Genomic DNA, 26,438 nt, shown 5'->3' with positions numbered 1-26,438 from the left:
CAAACATGACATGCTTTAAAATTGCGCAGAAACGTGCAGCGGCGACAAACTACGTACATTTTTAAAAGCCTTTAAATGCCTTTACAGGTGACCACTTTAGATTTACGGAGGAGGTCTACTGCTAAAATTAGTACCCTCGATCTGACCTTCGTGGTGATACCTCACATGCATGGTGCAATTGCTGTTTACATATGCCACCAGACCAACGCTTGCGTTCCACGTTGCGCCTTAGCAGGGGGGTACAGGGGTGTTTTTTTTTATTAATTTTTTTTTTATTATTTATTTTGCTTTTTTATTTTATTTTTAAACTGTTCCTTTCATTTATATATATTTTTTTATGATTTTTATTGTTATCTCAGGGAATGTAAATATCCCCTATGATTGCAATAGATAGTGACAGGTACTCTTTTTTTAAAAAATTAGGGTCTATCAGACCCTAGATCTCTCCTCTGTCCTCAAAGCATCTGACCACACCAAGATCGGTGTGATAAAATGCTTTCCCAATTTCCCAATGGCGCTGTTTACATCCCGCAAAATCTAAGTCATGAAATGTTTGTAGCTTCCGGTGTCTTAGGCCATAGAGATGATTGGAGCCATTCTGGTCTCTGATCAGCTCTATGGTCAGCTGGCGGAACCACCGGCTGCATTCTCAGGTTCCCTGTTGGGACAGGAGAGCCTGAGAAAACCATGGAAGATGGTGCGGGGGGGGGGGACATTCCCTCCCACTGCTTGTAAAAGTAGTCTAGAGGCTAATTAGCCGCTAGGATTACTTTTACATAAAAGCCGACCGCTGGCTGAAAAGAATGATACCAAGATGATACCTAAACCTGCAGGCATCATTCTGGTATAAGCACTCAAAGTCCCGCAACATACCAGTATGTTGCTGGAACTGGTTGGGCATATATTGTAATTTTTTTTTCATGCAGCCTGTGGGCTGAACGAAAAAAAAATATTGATCGGTGGGTATGCCCACCATTAGATACCACCCTTCATCCACCCACTTTCTAATGGTGGGCATACATGCACCATTTATATATGCCGAAGCATGGGGGCATCCTCCCGCAAAAGGTAGGAGCAGATCGCTCCTCCACCCCTTATGCCCCCATGCTTCGGCATATATGCTCTTTTTTAACTGTGGTGGTGAAATCACCCCCGACAGTGCTGGAGTCGCGGCTTTATGTATCATGGGAGCAAACGCTGTTGCTGTCAAGATAAATAAATCCGCTCTGCAGCAGAATGGCGTACCTGCTAAGCAAATGATGGTTAACAATAAAACAAAGTAACATTACAGTATAACAGTAGGACTTACCATACCTGCAAAGCAAATACAAAAAAAATCGCAAAAAATAACACATTTAACACAATCTGTGCCTAAAATATATATATGCCGAAGCATGGGGGCATCCTCCCGCAAAAGGTAGGAGCAGATCGCTCCTCCACCCCTTATGCCCCCATGCTTCGGCATATATGCTCTTTTTTTAACTGTGGTGGTGAAATCACCTCCGACAGTGCTGGAGTCGTGGCTTTACGTATCGTGGGAGCAAACGCTGTTGCTGTCAAGATAAATAAATCCACGCTACAGCTGAATGGCGTACCTGAAAACAAAAAATGGTTAACAATAAAACATTGCAGAATAGAATACAGTACAAAGGAGCAGAACAATAGAGAGAGAATAGAGAGAGAGAGAACAATAAAACGACAACTATTTTTGGTTTTTTTATTTTATATTTTTTTTGTTTTTTTTACTTTTTTTTTTTTTTTTTTAAACACTTTTTTATGTAACTTTAACACTTCTGTTGTAACGGTTCCAGCGGTTTGGGTCTCTCAAAATGCGATGGCATCTTGGGAGACCCTGTGAACGTGTGCCTAGCCTGTGCAATGCTGTACCCTACGCTAATACTCAACTAGTTCATGGTAGCGTTCAAAACATTCACCAATGCAAAGACCAGGATTGTCAGGACAGCGGGGACAACAATAACGGGTGTCACGCCTAAATCCGCGCTTTCTGCAGACACGACATTTTCTTTGGGGGGCTCGTTGGGTAGGGGTACTCGGGAGGACATAAAGATAATGCCTCTCATGCAGCCGGCTTACTGCATCTGGTAGGGGAAGGTGAGGTGGAGCACCGTCTGGATACAGAAGGGCTCTGACGATATCCTCCTGGAATTTGAGGAAGGATCCAGTCCGTCCTGAAGCTTTGTGTAGTACATAAGCATTCAGTATAGCCAATTGGAATAAATAAACAGACACTTTTTTGTACCAGCGTCTGGCCTTACGGGCAACTAGATACGGCGCCAACAACTGGTCATTGAGGTCCACCCCTCCCATGTTAAGGTTATATTTGTGGACACAGAGGGGTTTCTCCACAATACCAGTCGCCGTAGGAATTTGGACCGTCGTGTCTGCATGAAGGGAGGTAAGAACGAAAACATTCTTATTATCCCTCCACTTCATAGCGAGCAAATTATTACTGCGCAAGCAGGCTCTCTCCCCCAGCCTAAGAGGGGACTCTACAAGCCGCTGGGGAAAGCCCCGGCGATTAGGTCGCACGGTGCCACATGCTCCAATCTGCTGATCAAACAAGTGACTAAACAGTGGCACGCTTGTGTAATAATTGTCCACGTACAAGTGGTACCCCTTTCCGAATAAGGGTGACACCATGTCCCACACTATCTTGCCAGCGCTTCCTATGTAATCAGGGCAGTTCTCCGGCTCTACGTTACTATCTCTACCCTCATAAACCATGAAACTACGTGTATAGCCTGTGGCCCTGTCACAGAGCTTATACATCTTGACCCCGTATCTGGAACGCTTGTTGGGGACGTATTGTTTGAATGACAAGCGACCAGAAAACTTAATCAGGGACTCATCAACGCAGACAACTTGATGGGGAGTAAACATGTCTGCAAAACGTTGGTTGAAGTGGTTTATGAGGGGCCGAATTTTGTAGAGCCGATCGTATTCAGGGTCTCCACGAGGACGACAGAGTTCATTGTCGCTGAAGTGCATGAACCGCAAAATCATCTCGTATCGTGCCCTGGACATGGAAGCAGAGAACACGCGCATATGGTGAATTGGGTCAGTGGACCAATATGACCGCAATTCACTCTTTTTGGTTATGCCCATGTTGAGGGAGAGGCCCAGAAAGATTTTAAATTCGGAAACCGTAACTGGTTTCCATTGTTTGGCAAGGGCGGACTGGGGAATAGTGGCGATGTGTTGAGCAGCGTACAAATTGGTTTGGTCCACAATAGATCTATAGAGATCTTCGGTGAAAAACAGTGAGTAAAAGTCAAGTGTCTTAAAATCAACTGTTTCCACGTTAATGCCAGGTTGGCCAGTGAATGGGGGAAGTACGGGTTCTGCAGAAGATGTGGGCACCCAAATAGGATTGGCGAATTCTGCAGGAAGGGCACTATGGGTACGACGGGCCTGTCTTTGTCTTCTTCTTGGTGGCAGCGGGACACTACTTGTGCTTGCCACCTCGCCAGCTTGAACTGCACTTATGGGACTCGCCACGTCACCACGTGTTACTGCAGTGCTGGATGTACGTCCAGGGTGTACTAGGCCGCTGGTGCTTGCCAGTTCACCAGAAGGTTGAGCGGCTCTAGTACGTCTCTGCTCCATACGAGTGACCTGCGGTTCCTGCACCTCAACAACAGAATACATACGGGATTGGGCACACCTGTTCTTAGCAGCGGCCTCATCTCCGTCGTCAGAGCTATCTGTCATGGAGCCGCTGTCCTCTACAGGATCGTATTCTGAGCCTGAATCTGACAGATGAGTGACGTCCTCTTCACTATCTGTCATGCTCAGAAACGTGTAGGCCTCTTCACTAGTGTACCTTCGCTTTGCCATTTTGGGCTCTAAATTTAGGGGTACACTAGTGAGACTCACAGGTAAAAAAGCACCTAGCCTGTCAGCGACTGTTTCAAAACGCTACAAAAAAAACTGTTAGCGATCGCAGGGATCAAGCCTGACTCTGCGAACGCTGCAGTTATGTGTGTTGTGTTTTGTAAGTGACAGTGATCGATCGATACTGCACTTGGGTGGGCTGGGCTGGGCTTGGCGGAGGGGCTAAACGCAGGTGCTAGCGGGTATCTGGGCTGATCCCGCTAACAATGCGTTTTGGGAAACCTAAAATGAAGGCAACGCTAATATAGATCTGATCAGATACTATATTACTAAGGGAGGTGTATGCTTTGCGCGTGGGTGTTAGCGGTACTGGCACTAACCTGACGCTGGGGCGACGCAGGCCTTATCTGACCCTCAAACTTATATCACCCGCCGGGTGATCAGGGGGTTAAACCTTTATTAGGTAATAAATGGCGGGTGCCCTGAAACAAAAAAAAAATAACTAACCAACCAGCGTCACCTGTAACAGTTATATGGTGATCACTGGTGAAAGGGTTAACTGGGGGGCAATCAGGGGGCTATGCGGTAGTATATGGGGGTCCCTGACGCTATAAAAAGCTGCGGCGAACCTAAATACTTACCTGCCTAACTAGCGTCACCTGTGACACTAATACAGCGATCAGAAAAAAATCGCTTATTAGTGACACTGGCGACGGGGGGTGATCACGGGGTTAAACCTTTATTGGGGGGGTTAGGGGGGCACCCTAGAGCTAAAGGGGGCTAACCCTAACTGCCCTAACAGTTATTACAGTCACAAATGACACCAATGCAAAAAAAAAAAAAAAAAAAAAAATGCACTTGGTGTCACTGTGACTGGGGGGGCAGGGGTGATTGGGGGGGTGATTGGGGGGTGATCAGGGGGGTGAAAAGTGTGCCTGGCGTGTTCTACTGTTAGTGTAGTGTTAGGTGCAACTCACCGATCCTCTCTCCTCCGTGCCGGAACGAAAAAGACCGACACGAGGAGAGATTACATCATTTCCTCTGCCTGTGTTTACAATACAGGAGAGGAAGTGATGTCACCGAGGATTTTCATTCGTCGGGAGCGATCGCGAGGGGGTGGCCATGAATGAATGGCCGTCCCCTCATCCCTGATCTCTCCCGAACGAATGCCGACCGCCGCAGGCACCGGGGGGGGGCCCGATCGGGCCCCCCACCCGCGGGCAGGCAGGGACTTATATATACGCCAATATGCCTGCCCGTGCCATTCTGCCGACGTATATCGTCGTGCGGCGGTCGGCAAGTGGTTAATGGGCACAGTGGCTGCAATTAATGGCACAGTGGCTGCATTTGATGGGCACCATGGCTACTATTGATGGTACAGTGGCTGCATTTAATGGGCACAGTGGCTGCAATTCATGGCACAGTGGCTGCATTTGATGGGCACTGTAGCTGCTATTGATGGCACAGTGGTTGCATTTAATGGGCACAGTGGCTGCAATTCATGGCACAGTGTCTGCATTTGATGGGCACAGTGGCTACAATTCATGGCACAGTGTCTGCATTTGATGGGGCACAGTGGCAGCATTTGATGTGCACAGTAGCAGCATTTGATAGGGCACAGTGGCAGCATTTGATGGCACAGTGGCTGCAATTCATTGCACAGTGGCTGCATTCAATGGGCACAGTAGCTGCAATTGATGGCACAGTGGCTGCATTTGATGGGCATAGTGGCTACATTTGACGGGCACATTGGCTGCATTTGATGGGCACAGTTTCTGCAATTGATGGCACAGTGGCTGCATTTGATGGGCACAGTGGCTGCTATTGATAGCACAGTGGCTGCATTTAATGGGCACAGTGGCCGCAATTAATGGCACAGTGGCTGCATTTGATGGGCACCATGGCTGCTATTGATGGTACAGTGGCTGCATTTAATGGGCACAGTGGCTGCAATTAATGGCACAGTGGCTGCATTTGATGGGCACCATGGCTGCTATTGATGGTACAGTGGCTGCATTTAATGGGCACAGTGGCTGCAATTCATGGCACAGTGGCTGCATTTGATGGGCACCGTAGCTGCTATTGATGGCACAGTGGTTGCATTTAATGGGCACAGTGGCTGCAATTCATGGCACAGTGTCTGCATTTGATGGGCACAGTGGCTACAATTCATGGCACAGTGTCTGCATTTGATGGGCACAGTGAGGCTGTAGTTAATGGGGTTTTTTTCAGTATTTTTCTGAAATTTTCAGTTTGTTGGCACCACCTCAAAAATTTTGAGCACCAGCCGCCACTGTGAATAAGGATAACCTTTTATGTAGTATAGGCTTTAGTTGTGAGACATTAGAACCAGAGATATTGCTTTTTAGGGGACTTTTTTTGCAGTGGGAACACAAAATGGAGAGATAGCGTGAATGCATTTTGGGGGAATGTCATTTCCTGAATCTGCGTCTCACTAACAGTTATTAGCTTTCATAAGAAACTTAGGTACAGCCACAGAGCCTACTCATCTCCATTAGAATGTACCAACAGTTCTGAAAAAGGAGAGGCAATTCCCCCAAAATGCGTTGGCTCTATTTGAATATGTTTTACCTCCAATAAACGATTATTTTCTTAATCAAAAGTGTCCTTATTCTGGACTCCAGGTGCATCTTTCTCCTTACTCAAGTACTTAAGTATATTCTCAGCGGAGACAGCTCTGTAATACCAGCAAGGGTCACAGCCCATATCTCTAGAGAGGGAGATTAACACCATCATTCACATAATCCACATAATATTTATCATGAACCATTTTACTGGTCCAGCATGGTCTCTAGCTCAAACTAATTCCACTGGTACCAGCAAGGAAGCACTATTGCTTCCACTAAAAGCAACAATGGGCCACTATTACTCCTACTGATACCAAGGATGGGGCACATTTTCTGTTACTGATGCCACCAATAGGGCACTATGTCTGTTACTGATACCACTGATGGCCCTATTCCTCTCACTGACACCAATGATGGGACACTATTCCTGCCACTGATACCAATGATGGGGCACTATTTCTTCCAATGATGGGGCACTGTACACACACACACAGTGAGAAATTCGAATTACTGACAGTTAGAATTAACGTGTATGTAAACTTAACCACTTGTTTTTTTTGTTTTTTTTTTCATTTTTGCACACATGTTAAAGCTGCATTTTTTTGCTAGAAATGAGTATGTATGTTCTGAACGCAGAGACTCTGGAGAATAAATGGTGGTAATTGCAATTATTTATGTTGCTCGATATTTGCACAGATATTTATCAAATACATATTTTCAGGAAAAAATACGCTAACATTAATTTTTGTGCACACAAACACAATATGATACTTAATTTTTGGGTAAAATATAAAAGATGAGGTTGCGTCAAGTTAATAGATACCAAACATGTGAAGTGTTAAAATTGTACACACTCATGGAATCACAAAAAAACAATGGTACCCCAAATTCTCCATAGACAACACTTTCAATGCCTTTCTAAAATGGCGGCAGTGGAGTCCTTTGGGAGGACTCCACTGCCGCCATTTTAGATTTACAAAGCGCTTGAAACTACTTTTAAAATGTAAGTGTGATACCACTTTTTAATAAATTCTACTGGTTATACAGAATTACGCTATATGGTCCTATCTCTTTATCCTATTTATCCATCGATTGGAACTTGCCATTATTTACACTTGTCTGGAGAGAGACCTTCCAAAAGTTTGGGGATGCAAAGCCAGAAGTTTTCACTTGTCTGCTGATATTATAAAGAGCGTATGACTCACAGAACGTATGTTCTTTTGAGTCCGAACTATTTGGTCAGCCCACATCTGTAGAGTTGGTGGTGTCGTCACGTGGGTGGTTGCACGTTGCATCCTTGGATCTGGTGGTCTATTCATCATCCAGCATTTGATTCAACACTTGGGACTTTTTCTTTGCACTGAAAGGACTTTTTTTCACAGTCTCATTTTTTACTTTTTGCTTTTGGTTTGATGTTAACATGTTTGGGCACATATAAGTGCAGTACATGCGGGTTTAATGTTTCATTATATTAGCCACGCTATCACTAATTGAGCATGATATACATTTGATATTATAGATTTATTATATATTCACTTATATATTTTTTATACACATACGTTGCTTTTTGCCACTAATTTAGTTAGGCCACCAATTTGATTGTTCTAGCGCTACACTTTATGTAACTCTTCCATTTTTAAACAAAAAGTTTCTATTTGTTGTGTTAGTTGCTACTGGATAGTTTGACAGCGCAGTGTTTTGATTTTATCTTTCTACACTTTGTCCGTCAGAATTGTCTACACCCGATCGGAATTTATGCGATCGGATTTTGTTGTCGGAAAATTTTAGATCCAGCTCTCAAACGTTGTGCGTCGGAAAATCCAACGGAAAAAGTCAGATGGAGCCCACACACAGTCGGATTTTCCGACAACATGATTCGATCGCACGTTTTCCGTCGGAAAATCCGACCGTGTGTATGGGGCATAATACATTGTTTATAAATATATATTTTTTTACATTTTCTGCCCTGCAATGCAACTATTCCATCATAGATCATACGGAAATAGCTGCATTCTTGGCTACACTAGCAGCAGCTGTGAGCTTGATTTACCCACTTCTCTACCATGATGTTTACAAACATAGCTTGGTAAAGTGGTTAACCTCATCCTGCCAACGTGGTGCATATATGCCACCTCTCAGTGGGTGGGCTTTAACAGCAAAAGGGCTGCGTAGATGTGGCCCTATGTATACACTTTTCTATGCTGAGAATGCGCACCCTGCACACTCCCAGCTGTCACTGGCAGGCCTGGAAAGCTCCTGATACATACCTGTGATTGGAAGGGTTGCCACATCATCCCTTTAATCCAGAAAACATATTAATTACACAGGTTCTGTGGCTGATTAAGGTGGTAATTAAACTCACTTGGTGCCTTATCTGCATTAAATCAGCCTCAGAACCTGTGTAATTAATATGTTTCCTGGATTAAAGGGATGATGTGGCAACCCTAGCGATCGGAAGCTTTGTAGCCGCCGTGGCAACCAATCAGAGCGGTCACTTGACTCAAATGACTGCCTACTCCTTCCAGCATTTAGAAACTCTTAAAGGGCCAGGAGGCGGTGATGGAAAGGGGTCATTGACCAAAATCCCATTTAAGATGTTAATGTTAGTTTTAAAAGTTGTTTCCAATCTTTTAAAAATGTCAGCTTTCCTTAAAATAATACCTAATGATCCGGCCATGAAGATCCTTGGCCAGACATCCTTATTATAGGGTGACAATGCTATTGCACCCAATAATACTCCTGTATTGTCAGCCTATCACAAGTAATCCCAATGGAAACGATATGTGACTGTGCCAACACGCATTGTACAGGCATGGCCCACTGTTGTCAACATCAGGCTATGGGCCAGAGCAATGCCGTGCAGCTGATGTTGGAGAGAATACATCTAGGTGGGAAGTGAATAAAAGGAGATCAGCATCACTGAGATGAAAAACAAGAAAAAATAAAAACTTAATTATACAGGAAAACAAAATCATGGTAATTGCTTATGATTCATAGTGCTTTAGCAATCAAAATCATTGTCATGATTTACATCTAAATTAAGAATCACTGACATGTAATATGGTAAATAAAGCAAACAAATGTGCTGCATCTGACTCTGACTATAATCAGGGATTGGCCAGCATAGCAGTCTGCGCATTAATATTTCATTCTGCTACTAAAATCTATGTCAGTTATGGATTTGTTATTACTAATACAACTCTCTTAAAGTAATTTATATTTTAACATCTTTTTGATTTAATTTGTTATTGAATAGAACAACATTTTTGTGTGTTGCCAAACACATTTTTGTAGAGTAGATGGCCTGTTTGCAATAAAAATTCATATCTCGGTAGGTGTAGAAGCTCTCATACAATCTCTTAAATTATAAAGCGAAGAAGGCTTTTCATGACTAGCATTGTGGTAAAACATTCACAATTAACCTTTTATCACTTTACCACTTAAGTGTCTTATTTACAATAGTGTATATGTACATATAGTTATTTTAGACATGAATCTGACCACAACCCAAACCCCATCTCAACTGCTGCTCTGACTGTAGCCTAAATTGCTAAGGCTCTATGTACACTGGCTTAAAAATTGCCCAGCCCAGCTTTTTTATCAATGTTATAATCTGACTGTACAATTTAAGGTTTACCAACAACTAAACAGAGTAATAGCCAGGCAGAGTGAATATCAATTGTATGGATTGTTTAGAAGACCTTTGCATGGTTGTTGGTAAAAAGAAAGGTGCTTGTACAGAGACTGAGCAAAAAGATTTTAATGTGTGTAGTTAGATTTACCCTAACATGAATGCAGCTCTTAACCTCCCTGGCGGTACGATTATTTCAGATTTTAGGCGCTGAAAGCGGTACCATTATTTTGCATGAAAATTTGGCGTTTCATATTGTAGTCCTGTAATTCTTAGGAATAACTCACTTAAATCTGTCCAAACCAGAGTCTAGCAAACATCCCGGGTATGATAAAGTTTGAAAATTAAATCATAAATTATAATATAATAAATAACTATAAATAAATAATTATACCAAATAATAATATAATAATTAAAACTATTCAATAATGTAATCAAATCAAAAACACTGAAATTTTCTCAGTCGCAGAATTGTTGCTGTCATTACTTTCAGTGTTTGATGATGGATCTCCGCACAAATCGCTATCGCTCAATTCTGCGAGTGATTCTAATTTATTTTCGCTGTTTTCTAGCTGGTCTTAGCCCTTGTACACACGGTCGGAGATTCCGAAAACCAAATCCGTCGGATTTTGTCCGACGGATCTTGTCCGAAACTGTTGCATACACACTGTCGGACAAAGTTGATGGAAAATCCGATCTTTCAGAACGTGATGACGTCATTTCGTAACGATGGGACTACGTTCAGGCTAGTAGCCAATAGCTTTGATGTAGGAATTTGATCTGAGCATGCGTGGCACAAAAAAATTGTTAATAAAAATGCCATAAATCTATCCCTTATTTTGTAGACGCTATAACTTTTGCGCAAACCAATCAATATACGCTTATTGCTATTTTTTTCCCCCAAAAAAATATGTAGAAGAATACGTATTGGACTAAACTGAGGAAAAAATATGTTTTTTTATATATTTTTTGGGGATATTTATTATAGCAAGTAAAAAATAATGATTTTTTTTTCTAAATTTTCGCGCAAAAAATAAAAACCGCAGGGGTGATCAAATACCACCAAAAGAAAGCTCTATTTGTGGAACAAAAAAAGAGGTATCAATTTTGTTTGGGAGCCATGTCGCACGACCATGCAATTGTCAGTTAAAGCGACGCAGTGCTGAATCGCAAAAAGTGCTCTGGTCTTTGGCCAGCCAAATGGTCCGGGGCTGAAGCGCTTAAGAAAGATAATTTCTGAAACTAAGTAAAAGCAGTTTTAGTGCCTCAACAGCGCTTGCCTAGTTAAAACGGTTTTAGAACGTGTCTATAAAATTGTATGTTCACAGCTAATTCAATATAATGTTACTGTAATGTAACTTTTAGAGCAGATATCCCTTTCATTTTAAAAGATGAATGAAAGCACCATGTTATTTTGCTAGTGAACTTCTTCCGTTTGTTATATTTAGAGGATATATGCTTTTTATAGAAAAACAATGCTCTGTAGGAATGTTTCCTATTACATTAGTAGTGCATGATCGGTATGCTGCCATGCATTGTTCTTCAAGGAATTACAGGTCACTTGGGATGCATTTTAAATATGGAATGTCTATTAATGGCAAACAGTAATGAACATATTTCCTTCGTTAAACATTGAATCCATCACACTTCGCTCTAGATTTGTATTTTACGGTACGTATCTTAAATAAAGGCTGCATTGTTGTTCATAAAGGGATGTTAATATTAGGGCACTATGCTCTGTCTGGAATACAAAGGATTCAGTATATGAGGAACTTAACTTATATTATAGCTCTAAATCAATCATTTATAGCTTTTAATATTTTATGACAATTTAGAGTGTGTGTATACATTAAACATGTCAATTTGCTTAGCAGAAAGTGATTGTTTTATATAATGTTTTTAATGTCTTTTAGATATACAATCTGTGTCCAGCTTCATACTTATGCATGCATATTTTTATGCAAGTATCGGCGTATGCCCACATTCTGCCATTGTTTTGTACAGGCGAGGGTACGCAGAGCCTCTGTAAAGGAAAAACATTTGAAGTTTAAACCCTTGTACACACGGTCGGACATTCCGACAACAAAATCCGTCTGATTTTGTCCGACTGATTTTTTTCCGAAACTGGTGTTACATACACACGGTCGGACAAAGTTGTCAGAAAATCCGATCGTTCATAACATGATGACGTTATTTAGTTACGACGGGACTACGTTCAGGCTAGTAGCCCAGTAGCATGGTCTAGGAATTTGATCTGAGCATGCGTGGCACTTTGCCCAATCGGAATTCTCTACAAACGATCGGACAAAGTCCGATCGGATCATGTTGTCAGAAAATGTTTATATCCAGCTCTCAAACTTTGTTGGTCGGACATTCCGACGGAAAAAGTCAAATGAAGCCCACACACGGTCGGATTATCCGACAACACGGTCCGATCGGACATTTTCCGTCGGAATGCCCGACCGTGTGTACAAATGCTTAGATGTATGACCCCAGGCTCCCATGTGTGTGAGGATACATTTTTTAAAAACTCTTTGTGTAGTTTGTAATTAATAACTTTAGCTCCCGAAGGTTTTACCCACTTCCTGAACAGGCCATTTTTTGCGATACGGCACTGCGTCGCTTTAACTGACAACTGCATGGTCGTGCGATGCTATATACCCAAATAAAATTGATGTCCTTTTTTTCCCACAAATAGAGCTTTCTTTTGGTGGTATTTGATCACCTCTGCACTTTTTTTTTTGTATTTTTTTTTTTTTGGGGGGCTATAAACAAATTTAGAAAAATAAACAATATTTTTTACTTTCTGCTATAAAACATTTCTAATAAAAAAAAAAAAAATCGATTTTTCTTCATCAATTTTGCCCAATTTGTATTCTGCTACATATTTTTGGTAAAAAAAATCCCAAAAAGCGTATATTGATTGGTTTGCGCAAAAGTTATAGCGTCTACAAACTATGGGATAGATTTATGGGCTTTTTATTTTTTTTATAGTCTTTACTAGTAATTGTGGCGATCAGCAGTTTTTAACGGGACTGCGACAAATCTGACACTAATCGACACTGGCAGGGAAGGGGTTAACATCAGGGGCAATCAAAGGGATAAGTGTGCTCTTAGGGAATGCTTTCTAACTGTGTAGGGGATGGACTGACTGGAGGGAGAGAGACATCTGTGTTCCTGATTAGCAGGAACACAAGATCTCCCTCTGTGACAGAACAATGGTCTCTCCAGTGAACAATCACGGGTGGCCAGTGGCCGGACCTGCTAATTGGCTTCCGCTGTATCCAATCACAGCGGGAGCACGGGTCTGGCGGCACGCGCACCCCCAGAGCCGGCATGAGAAATATGTACAATCACATACAGGTACAGGTACGTGATTTTGCGCTTAACCTTTTGACGTTCCACTGCACCGTTTGGTAGAGCACATTTTGAGTCACGCTAACTCATTGAAAAATGTGAACTTTAAAGGGTTAATGTACGTGGTATATGTACGTCCTTAAGTGGTTAAACGTGTACTTGGGGGCAGCCGTATTTGCATGCAGCATTTTAAGGCTCTGCTTACTGCTATACAACAGTTGACCTATACTACTCCTTCTCACAAGTTCATATATCAAACATCTTACTGAAAGCAACACATTCTTTGTGTGGCTGATAACTTGTCTATAGATTTCTACATTTATCACAATCCAGAATGTAAACATGTTAAAGTCACAGTAAAATTACTTTAAGGGCAACCCTGCAAACTTAAAATATGTACAGCACTTACTAAAAAGGACACCATATTTTTGCTTTAGGAAATTATAACATCATGATTACATTCTACAGCTGTTTTATGTCTGGAAAAGCATTAATATTTATGAGGGTTTTTAAGATGGTGTTAACCTAGAACAGTAATGGCGAACCTTGGCACCCCAGATGTTTTGGAACTACATTTCCCATGATGCTTATGCACTTTGCAGTGTAGTTGAGCATCATGGGGTGCCAAGGTTCGCCATCATTGACCTAGGACCAGGTACTGGTTAACATTATGAATCAGCGAATCTGCCTAGACTTATTTTATAAACAAATTTTGCTCAAAGCTTGATAATTGTGAAGCAACCACCACTCTTAGGGGGACAAAGTTGTTCTTAAATTCTGGAAGCCGGGTACTGCCATGGGATGTATGTACAATGCCCAAATAACAAAAAACATGTAAAGAATAAGTAACATACTGCTGTATATCTGGAGGATTAGCCTGCTTTCTCCAGTCTTAGGTCTTTCAAAACTCTCCTACAGTTGTGAAGACCTTTCCATTGCTCATTCTTCGTGGTTTTCCTCTATGAGTGTTGGAAGCACTTACTTCATATGTTGCCGTTTAAAAATGATTTTTTTGTACAGTGGTCTACACCCACTGTGGGGGGAATTCCTACATTTTAAGGATCCTACTGAGTAGCAAATAGAATCCTTTTTAAAAACCCAGTTCTTGCTGGCGGGACCTGCCCTTGGTACTGTTATGGACATGACCCTAATTTATCAAGGCAGAAAGACCAACATCTCTTAACAGTGATGATTTCATTGAGGCAGTGGATTTTTTCCTGATAGAACATGTGAAGCAGATGTCTGGAGCATTATGCTTGAACTGTTCTAGTCTGCTGGAAGCATGTTGGGTTTTCTCCCACATGGATATTTTTTCTGTACATATAGTTACATAGTAGGTGAGGTTGAAAAAAGACGATCAAGTCTAACCTATGTGTGTGATTATATGTCAGTATTACATTGTATATCTCTGATGTTGCAGTCATTCAGGTGCTTATCTAATAGTTTTTTTTAAACTATCGATGCTCGACCCCCCCCCCCCCGCTGAAACCACCGCCTGTGGAAGGGAATTCCACATCCTTGCCGCTCTTACAGTAAAGAACACTCTACACAGTTTAGGGTTAAACCACTTTTGTTCTAATTTTAACATGTCTTACTAAATTCCCCTCCACAAAAGAGTTTTATCCCTATTGTGGGGTCACCAGTATGGTATTTGTAAATTGATATCATATTCCCTCTCAAGCTTCTCTTCTCCAGAGAGAATAAGTTCATTGCTCGCAACCTTTCCTCATAACTAATATCCTCCAGACCCTTTATTAGTTTTGTTGCCCTTCTTTGTACTCTCTCCATTTCCCGTACATCTTTCCTGAGGACTGGTGCCCAGAACTGGACAGCATACTCTAGGTGAGGCCGGACCAAAGCCTTGTAAAGATCATGCACAGATCAGCTGGCTTACAAGATCCAACCATGAACCTTAATATTAGGGATATCTTTTGAAGCAAGGACAGTTGGCTGCCTTTGTATAAGAGGTCTGGAGAAAGGCCAGCTAAGACCCCTTTCACACCACCACGACTTGAAAGTCGCTTGATTTTGCCAAGATTTTGCATCTGTGATTTTGCAGGGAATGCCTGTGTAAACCTGAGGTCTATGGACCTCAACTCGCATCAAAGTTGGACCAAAGTAGTGCAGGGACTACTTTGAAGTCGGTGCGACTTAAAGTCACACAGATATGAATTGGTATCACTGAAAATCATGGGTTACGACTTGTCATGCGACTCTGATGTCCAAAGTCTCAGGACAAGTTGCACAAGTGGGAAAGATGCCTAAGTCTCCTCCTGTGCCTTCATTCACTTCTGTAGTAAAGTGCCTAAACCTCCAACACTTGCTTTTCAGGCCTCCCACAAGGTCTGGGCAAGGGATCTTGCCTTCAGCATACAGGGACACCCCTTTTCCCTGTCCTCAGTAGGGGGACATTTGTTAATCCTTGCAGATCCCATGTATTGTTATTCAGCTGCAAAGAGTGATATTTTGGGGTTACAGAATTAACCTTTGCCCCCTGATCCCCTTTCAGTTTGTCACCTTCAAACTTCCTATGGTACTGCACTGATTAGCAGACCTACCTCACCAATTTTGGTTCTCCCAAACTATGAATCTTCTGTCTTGCCCCTGAATCCCACATTTTCCCCAGGGTGCTGGCTCCAGTTTTTGTCCTGGTGCTTTGTTATGGCCCACTTTTTTTTTGTCCAAACCTCTTTAGGCAACAGTATAGCCTGTGGGTAAAGACTCAATGGACTTCAAGAAAATAATTTTACATTACAAGAGAGGTCTCAATTACTTTGAGTAAAATAATATTTGTGAATGTGCCATTTACGGAAGCCAAAGACCACACTAAAGCTGGCCATACACCTATAGATTATCTGCAGCTTCTCTATGGTTAGATGGAAAAAGTGCAACAGATTTCTCAATGTTCGCTAAACTGTGTGGATGGGGGAATCTCTCACTTTTTCCATCCAACCATAAAAAATCTGTAGATAATCTATAGGTGTATGGCCAGCTTAAGATACCTCTGTAAGTGTGGCCCTGCTTTTATGTATGGCAGTAAAATCATTAAAGCAGAGCTCCACCCAAAAGGGAAAGTTCCACTTTAAGGACTCGTATCCCGCTCCTCTAAAATAATTGGCACTTTTGAGGAGCTGGGGGAGGGGGGAAGCGAGTAACCAATTTGACAGGTACTCGCTCCCACATTCGCTCTGGCCGCCTAGGCGATTGGATACGGAAGTTCTCCTCCTCCCCCCCCCCCCACAGTCTTCTGGGACATGTGACAGGTCTCAGAAGACCGGGGGACCATTCACAGTGAACAGCACTGCTCACACATGTGCAGTATGCACCCAGCTGTGAAGCCGCAAGCTATTACAGCTGGGTGCCCACAGTTAAGATGGCGGCACCGAGGAAAGAAGACATCAGGTGAAACTGGCTGGGGTGAGCACACTGCTGGTTTGTGCTTTATAGCTGCTGATTCTAACAAAAATTCACAGGAGACTGGGCTACTCATTTAAGATGTACTGTATATAGCAATGATTAAACTGAGAGCAAGCTCACTCTAAATTGTGAAGCCTTTTGGTTTTGTTCATTTTACAGACACCCAAAGAGGTGCATGTTGAAAGAAAAAAAAAGATTTTAAACATTGAAGACCTTCGAACCAATGTTTATATTTCTGCTTTTTAAAAAAAGTACCATTTAAAAGCAGCATCACAAGAGTAATATAGGTAAAACTTTAGATGAAAAAGGCTGAAAGTTGCTTATATATCTGTTCTCCGCACATGCATGCTTTTCCAGCACAGTTATAATCCTGTGTATATGTAATATCACCTTCTTGCCAAAACATAATTATTTTCTCCTAGCTAAAGCACTTCATATTTTCTTTTGTCTTTCCAGACCAAACCATGATTCCAGAAGATACCATCATAACATCATCTACTCGAGAAGAGCTGCTTGACCACATTAAAGTATATATACTAAATTTCATAATTCTTCATCTACCTCTCAAACAACCTTGATATTTTTGTTATGTTTTTACGTTGTTCAGTCTCATTCTCTTTGACTTAATGTGTATTAATGTAGCACGGCCCCCTTGAGAACTGCTTGGATTTACCTGTTCATTTGCATCACCATGACCCTGGGAATATTCCAACCCACCTGACACTCTGGGTTCAGACATCTTTTACAGCACCTTTAAATGACACGTCACACAAGTCAAATATGTTTATATTATCTCAGCTTTTACTGGAGTGAGCAATGTGGTATTTATATACAAAGGAGGGTAATTGGTCAACCGAGTTCTGGATAGCAGCCCAGACTCGGGAGAATAATTTCCCAACAAGACAGCTTAGGAACAGTTCAACAGCACAAAAGAATAATATACATATATGTACAATGAAGTACCACGTGGAGCATGACCTGTAAGGACAGTAAAGGGTCAGCTATCTAAGGCAAGTAGTCACACCAAAAGGGAACCACAGACCGGCCTATTCGATCTTTATGAGAGATCAGAAAGAAAAGGGATAGAATAGGGCCCTTTAAATGGTAACAATAGCAATGTCCAAGATGCAGGCCTGATAGTTTTCACTGGCAGTTGGAACTCATTAGATTATATCCAATAATGCACAGTGATGTGATAGAAAGCCGAATGGCTTAAACAGGCTAGTGGTACTCCTTGAATTGGTTTTAGGTAAAGGTGTTTCTTTTAAAAAATGTCTGTGCAACTCGCTGCCACACCCAGAGAAGAACGTGACAGAGTTTTCAAAGGTGGTAGCCCTCACAGAGACAAAAATTATTTAGCTGATGATTCTGAAACTCAGCTTAAGGATTTTAAAATGTTATTTGAAAAGGAAAGAAAAACTATGCAAGAAAACATTTATGAAAAAGCTAGTAAAAACAGACAATTATGCAACAGTAAAATAAACATGATTAGAAGTAAAATGATTCCGTAAAGTTCAACTGCTTTTGGTTCCCTCATTGGAGTCATTGGCTCAAAAAAAAAAAAAAAATGAGCCTTAGCATTTCCTCATAGTGTCTATGGTAAGTGAGTAGTGCTGACTTTTCTGATCCCAGAAGAGACCTGCACTTATAGACATAACAGAACCAATTGAACACTCGGAGGGGTGTGCTGAAGGGTTGTATTATGTCCCAGCATATCCTCCCTCAATGCCAATTATCCATCCAACTTACATTATAATTGAACAGAATTACATTATGATTCATTAGAAACAAAATATGATAGATGAATTTATTGCATAGAAGATATAATGTGATCCATTTGTCTCCTGCACCTTATATTATAGGCATATTTGTTTTCTTATATTTATATTTTTATAAATGTCATTTCATCACAGTAGGAATTATGGATCAGTTTGAGAGCATGAGATGTACTGAAGTTTTGTTTTAGTAAAATAAGACCAGATTTACAGATGTGTTTTGCTTTACGACTGGTTTGCAACAGCCATTAAAGTGGTTGTAAACCCTGTACTACCACTTTTACCTACAGCTAAGCCTATATTACCTTACCTGTAGGTACCGTGAATACCCCCTAAACTTGCACCGTTGCACTTGCACTGCATTTGCATGTGCTATGCATATTAGCTCATTATGCCTCTGTCTTTATTATTTTTTTAGAGAGAGTTCTTAACCACTTTAAGGAGTTTTTGCCAATATATGGTTTAGACATCCTGCTTGTTTCTAGCTGGATTTTTATGATACTGCTAAATTCCCTCTAGCTAATCTGCTTTGAGTTAATGTGTCTTGAACTGGACTGTAATGTGTTACCTCCCGAGAATGCCTATCTAAGACAGGAGATCATTTCCATTTTTAGACTTCGAAACCTGAAACATTAAAATTCTGGAGAATTAAGAGTGGCACTGTGTGCAGTATGACTTCCCCATTCCCTTTGCACAGTTTGAGGTCATCAGACATGAACAGAAAGTTATCTGCTCAGTAGATTTCCGACAAATGCCCTGGGCCCACTAGTGATGTGGCACCAGAGCTCTGTCAATTTCTAGCCTCCATTAGCCTGAGGGAAACAGGCTCTTACTCTTAGACTGTTCACATTGCAGAACATCTAAATTATGTAAGCAGCTGTAACAGCCACAGGACCCTATTGCTTAATATTAATTGTAAACTCTTATATCTCATAACATGTTCATTTGTTCAATTCAATCATGTAATGAAATTGGTAGTTGTTTTATTTTTCAGTAAGCCTAAAAAAGCAGTTAGCCAAAAAAAAAAAAAAAGTATAGAAATTCTATTTTATGCTATACAAATTGCTAATCAAGCAACTTTTAAAAAAAAAAGTTGCCGTGGCTGGTAGGGCTGTTTTCAGTTGCCAGTGGGCTCATTTTATTTATTACATGTATTTATATACCATTGACAATTTATGCAGTGCTTTATATATACTGTACATTCATATCAGTCCCTGCCCTCAAGAAGCTTACAATCTATGGTCCCTATCTAACATATTAGGGTCAACTTAAACAAGAGACAATTAACATGTCTTTGGAGTGTGGGAGGAAACCCATGCAAAAACAGGGAGAACATGCAAAATCCATGCAATTGGTGTAGTGGTTGGAAATCAAACTAATGGCTCTAGTGCTACCAAACAGAAATGCTAACCACTAAGTGTTCTAAAATTACTATTACTAGTAGGATTTGTGAAACTACAAGTCACAGCTTAATCACATATATGTGCGTGCACTCTCTCTCTCTCATCATTTGTTGGGAGAGGTAGGAAAAACATTGATGTATTTCATATGTAGCAAGGGCCCCCGACCCCTAGAGGCCTAATGGTGGCCTCCAGAGTCAGGAAGAGCTGACATCCTTCTTTGTAGAGTGGGTTACTAGGCATAGTGGGTGTAATGCAAGATAGAATGATTGGGTGCCAGTCACTTTTTAAATGCGAACAAAAGATATGTATTGTGTCTTAACAAGAAATGGGGGAGAGAAGGTTAGGGTCTGAATACCCTTAGGCAGATGGAATAGCAATTGGCAGACTCCAAGGCAAAATAGGCAGACAGCTATACAGGCTGATGGCCTTCAAACTGGTTGCAGCACTGTATTTGTAGAACTGCTGTCTCCTATAGTAATCCCCGATCCCCGACTTGAACGCTGAAGCTTTCCCAACTTGTTCACTGTCCCCGACTAGGGAAAAGGGCTGCTCTGATACTTCTTCAGAGTTCACAAACCTGGCCTCTGATAACATGAGTAGTTGTCCCTTACTGTCGATGGTGTCCCCGTTATCTCTGACCTCTTTTTCTCACTTGCCTCTGCTAACAGGAGTGGTCGCCCCATGTGGCATCTGCTTCTCCTTCACTTCTGGCAACACTCGATTCACCGTCCAGCTGAAGTGCTGCAATGATCAGGCTCCCCTCAGGCTGAGCCTCTACACAGGTGGCTAGGCCTCAGGCTTAGGGCTAACTTTCAGCTGCTGCTTCACATATAGCCCTCAGGCCTCAGCCTGGGGCTAAAAGAACACTAATCACCTGACTCTTTCTCCTTAAATAGACTCTCTCAGCATGCTTAGCCACAAATATGATTGGCTATGAAATTGTGTCTATTCACAACCTGAGCTCTCTGTGGTCGTGTCATTCTAAAGCCAAAGACAGCAGTGCCACCTATTGACAGAAGTGAGAAATGCACCAGGTTCAGGCTTTAGGGCAAAAAATCAGTGGATAAAACTACTAATTAGCCAGGTTAATGACCACCTAGCATAACTAAATTTGTTATTTTACTCTGAATGAGCTCCCTCCTGCCATCTTCTCATCTAGAAAGATGAACAAGTCATTAAATGGTGGCAGCACCTGCATAGAGCAGCACTGCCAACTGGAGTCCTAATGAGACAAGAACCCTAAAATTCATCATTGTGGAAGGTGAGTTTGGACACTTTTGAACACATTTCTCCCTTTGAATCCTACATAAATGATCCCTGAAAGTATAGTCCTGATATACAGATATTCATGTAACATCAGACCAGACAAAACTACATACAATGGTTTCATTGCTTCCTTTGATGGGGGGGGGGTAATTATATCCTTCTCACTTTGAAACAAGTTAATTGAATGCTTACATGTACATGCTGTTTGGTCACTGAGTTCAGAAATCTGGGAGGGAGGTAGTTACACATGCTTAAAAAAACTGGACTAGCAATATTTTAGGGCTGTGGAAATTAAAGATTAATTCCTCTATTAATTGATAAATTTTTTTGATCAATCAAAATTCTTTTGATCGGTACTCACCTCTCCTCCGGCTTCCGGGTCTTCAGGGATTTCCGTCGGAGATCCGGTGACGTCACGGACATCAACATCACTGGACTCCTCCCCCCTTTCCCCAAGTGCTTCCATCTGCTAACGAAGAGAAGGGGGAGGAATTCGGTGACGTTGAAGTTCTGATTGAACGTAATGCATGACGTCACCCGCTGATGCCCTATGGAACTAACGCGATTGTCAGCTTTACATGCTGTGTTTTTATTATCTTTATGTGAGTAGTTTGTGTTTGAACACAAAACTTAAATCTTATACTTAACTGGTGAGCACTTAGATCTTTTCTTTCTACCCATGACCTGGTGTCTTTGCTGAGACCTAAGGAGACGTGAGAGAAGTTTATGGTCCGTGTTAACCCTTTTGATACCCGCTTGCATGACCACCTGTTTGCGCAGGGGTCCATGCCATAAGGTGAGAGTGATTAGTTAGACTGGAGGTGGAGGGATTGTCATGCTACTGTGGAAAAAAAAATTGCTACAGTTTGAATTTAAAACGTATTTTTGTGAACTGTGAAGTTAAGTCATGGATTGTGGAAACTAACTAGTGTCGGGTGATTGTATATAGTGCATACCACATTCACCACTGACTAATGCAGAGTTGCAATGCAAGAAGATCAGCTAAAAGTAGGTGGCTCTGTATATGCGTTATAATTAATCTAAATTAGTTGATTAATCGATTAAAAAAATTGATTAATCGAACATGAAAATTTGAATCAGTAACAACCCTACAATATTTTAAATAAATCTATTCACTGACCACTTGATCACAGCTTCTTCTTCAGGCTAATAGAGTCTTATGTGTGGATTGCTACAGCTGTGCGTCTGGTGGGACCCCCCAACCATTGACTGGGGTAAAGGGATTCTATGGTCCATATGGTTAATGTAGTCCTGGTGGCAAGTATATCTGGTCCCCTGAAACCTTTAGTCCAAGAGCAGCTGTATATCAGTACCCCTATAGTTACATATGAGAACAACACCTTTCCAGACCTGAGATGACAAAGGTTGATATTTGCATATCAGAATACTCCAGTATTAGGGGTTCTCTACCAATAAAGGAATTTAGCATGCAGGATCCTGGATAAAACTGTTGTTCGGTTTGTCAAGCAATTTAACCTATTCAGCCTGGCCGTATTTTTATTTTATAATTTACATCAATTGCACAAAGGGAACCACTTTGACATATGATTGGTTGCCCTGAAAATACCCCTTGCTATCACTTGCTTTATGCGTGAATGAGTTCCAATACTACAAAATGATGCTGCCCCTTCTTGTTTTACTTTCACACTTGAAGCAGTTGCAAATTTTCATTAAACAAAATAAACAGTAGCACTAAATACATTTAATGAAAATTAAAATACCCATTTAATCTTGTAGTTCCAAGACTGCAATTTTATATTGTATTCTGTTTATTACTACACTCTTGTTCACCTATACCCTGTTATATATTAGCCTAGTTTTTTTTTTGTTTTTTGTTTTTTACATTTCTTCTTGACCTTGCTTGCAGGACTTACAAAATGAAATAACGGAAATAGTGGCAGAAATAGACGATTTTGAACGTCTGGAAATAAGGTGAGTAGGTATTACTAACTTGAATTTGATTATATCTGTAGTATATTTACAGATTATTAACATCTTCTTTCATTTTTCAGTCGTAAAACACAGAGGGAGAATGAATTGCTCAGTGCTAACAGGAAATTTAATATGGATCCAGAGAAAGTGAGTGAAAGAAATAGGACATTTGACTTGATAGTTTATAGTAGATCTATATTGTGTAATGCCTTCTGATTATTTTTTGTAATTAAATACTTTGTAAACCCAAAACACCAGATTGCCATAGTCAGTTGTATTGATGTTTAGCAATGTGTTTTTACCCTACCATATGACATATTATGTTGAAGTGAGCTATTAGGCTGGAAGGAGACCAAGCAGAGGTTGGCCAAAATGTTTGTAGGAGTACAGGAGAGAACATCTCTGATGGATACCACCTCAGTGGAATCCTTGAAAGTTGTAAGAGGCCAGCAGGTGATTGAAGCCCCACCAGCTCATCCATCCTTCTAGTCCTTACCTGTAGGTGAATCTCTATTTAAAGGCAGTCCATTGTATGTATCACAATGTTAAAGCCTTTCATTTACTATATGACTGTCAATGGTGATTGATAGTGTCATTGCTAAACAATCCTTTTGAACGTGCTAGCTCTTTGGCCTTTGGCCAGCCAGCAAACTAGAATTTCCAAGAGGAGGCCAGCAAAGACTTGTCCATACTTATCTCATGACAGAGTCACATTAGGTTATCAATACTAGGGGATGAGGTGGAGGGAAGGAACTGGCAGACTATACCGGAGCAATGCCCTTTGGGCATAGGGGGTTATTTACAAAAGGCAAATCCACTTTCCACTGCAAGTGCACTTGAAAGTGCAGGCTTTCTAAATCTAAGACAGCTTTTCACATCGAGCCACCCCAGGCATCGGCAGCTTTACCGTTGTTTTAGCTGCGTTTTAATCCCCTGCTAGCAGCCGAAAAGGTGTTAAATCCGCCTGAAAAACGTCGCTGCCGGTATCGCAGTGCTGCCCCATTGATTTCAATGGTGAGTTCGCCACTCCTTCACCGTTCCAAAGAAGCTGCTGGCAGGACTTTTTGTGACACCCTGCCAGTGCAAAGCCCTCGGGCCTTCACACTGGAATGAATGGAGCCGCTTTTTTCAGGTGCTATACAGGCACTATTTTTAGTGCTGTAGTGCCTGAAAAACGCTGGCAGTGTGAAAGGGGTCTAAGGGGTAGATCTGAAATGAGTGGAAGCTCTGATGATTTTATCATCCAATCATGTGCAAGCTAAAATGCTGTTTTTTATTTTCCTCGCATGTCCCCCTCGGATCTACAGCGACTTTACTTCCAAATGCATTTGCAGTGCAAAGTGAATTTTCCTTTAGTTAATAACCCCCATGGTGTTATAATGGTCATAACTGTGACCACGGCACCTTATGTTGTCATGTTCTTTATCAAATAAAAGTATTGTTTTTTTGATGGAAAATTACATTATGAATGCCATGGGGCATGTTTTTATAACTGGCAATAAATATTGATATCAAATTAAATGCTAGAGAGAGTTACAGTGTTCTTAAAATCTTTCCCTACTTATGCTTTTTTTTTTTCTCTGAAAACCCAGACAATGAATACTCCACATCCCTAAAAAATTGTATTTTTAATTCTTCTTAAATGCCTTTGTACAATTTATATACTTGATTCCACAAATTCTCATTGCCAAGTGCAGTTTTACCAGTTGCTCAGTTTAGACTACATACCTTATAGCCGTGCATATCTTAAAACCTAAACCTAAAACATATAATCCCCATCTAATGTAACTCATCCTTTCCCGGAGTTTGGCCATTATTTAGGTAAACTCTTGTTATCATCATATGTAAATGAAATCCATGGTTGTTCTCTTTCTGCTTTAATTCAAGCACAAAGTAGCACACTGCTTTGCATTTTTTCATAATACTAATTGTGGTAAAAGCTTCTGCTTTTTCTGATTGTGCCCTGGGGCAATGTCTACTTTTCAGTGAAGGGATAGCGATGAAATCATTGTCAAGGCTAAAGTGGTTTAGCTTAAGCAAGCATAAGGAAAAAGTATTGTGCAATGTATGATTTGCTTCTACAATGATGGAAGGGTATCCATTTCAAACCACCCAAAACATGGATCCCTGATTCTTCGTTTAGCAGCAATCATAGCCTTAAGAGATTGTATATCCTTCAACATTCGGATTTTCTGAGCAAATTAAGGTCACACTGATTCTGCTAAGCATGAACAGGTATATTCTTATGTGGCATGTTCTGAGAAGGAGCACTTAGAACAAAATTCCGTGCCTATAGCGCCTGGTGCCCCTGATGGCCCACAATGTGCAGGCTGCTGGATTCTGTAGAAATGTTCCCTACAAGGCTTTGCTGGAGAAGCATGCATTTGATGCCCCATTTATCAAGAAAGTTGACCACCATTGCTGTTCAGAGCACAGTAGACAAGGGAAATCCCCCTTACTTTAAGGAGAATAAAAAATAAATAATTGTGCATACACCTTAAACAGCTATTATATTTGTATATATGCTACAGAATGTTGTATTTTTTTTCTGGAGTTCTCGTTTAAGCAGCTTTTGATGTTATTGGTAACATAAAGTATTTGCATGATGTTATAGTATGGTACTGTATGTAAAATATTTTCATATATTGCTTAATAAATCTTTTTATGCAAATATTGTACCTCATTTAAAGTCCCATGGAAAATGTTTTTTTTTTTTTTTTGTATAGTATGGTAATAGTTATTTCTTTCATTAATCAATTGATTCAGGGAATTCAGTTGCTAATCAGCAGGAAATTTCTGGAAAAAGACGCAGAACATATTGCCAGCTTCCTATATAAAGGCGCAGGACTTAGCAAGACTGCAATTGGGGAGTACCTTGGTCAAAGGTGAGAAATTAAGACAATGAAAATAATAGGATTTACATATACTAAAGATTGTGTCATTATAAGTAATGAACTTTATATGTCCTTAGTGTGCTGTTTATCTGTAGCAAATCAGTTTTAGATTTCCCTGTAGATGAATGACCTATTTATGTGCCACCTCCCATTTCCAAGATTGACTCACACTTGTTCTGATTTAAAAAAAAAATAGAATAAAATAACTGTCATATTGGGAGAAATAGTTAACATAAATTTTTCACCAAAAGTGACACTAAATAATATCCTTATTCTCCAAAAATATTCCATGCACAACC

At 40.9% G+C, this 26,438-nt stretch overlaps 1 protein-coding gene and 1 non-coding gene across 2 annotated transcripts in view; one reads left to right on the top strand and one right to left on the bottom strand.

Moving 5' to 3' along the window:
- The window catches only part of CYTH4 (cytohesin 4), a 156,786-nt gene that overhangs the window by 61,926 nt on the left and 68,422 nt on the right, over positions 1-26,438 (top strand). The window contains exons 2-5 of the mRNA XM_077452243.1: positions 17,305-17,375; positions 23,181-23,245; positions 23,326-23,392; positions 26,012-26,130. Of these exons, the coding sequence (XP_077308369.1) occupies positions 17,305-17,375; positions 23,181-23,245; positions 23,326-23,392; positions 26,012-26,130 (322 nt within the window). The remainder of the gene's footprint in view (positions 1-17,304; positions 17,376-23,180; positions 23,246-23,325; positions 23,393-26,011; positions 26,131-26,438) is intronic.
- On the bottom strand, positions 21,145-21,359 carry LOC143928575 (small nucleolar RNA U3). The gene has a single exon (XR_013262423.1). It is a non-coding gene; the product is annotated as a small nucleolar RNA U3 (small nucleolar RNA).

This window comes from Lithobates pipiens, unplaced genomic scaffold (assembly GCF_037356315.1).
Source record: "Lithobates pipiens isolate NorthernLeopardFrog02 unplaced genomic scaffold, aLitPip1_a1.2 Scaffold_23, whole genome shotgun sequence".
NCBI lineage: Eukaryota > Metazoa > Chordata > Amphibia > Anura > Ranidae > Lithobates > Lithobates pipiens.
This window is presented reverse-complemented; position numbering and strand designations above follow the sequence as displayed.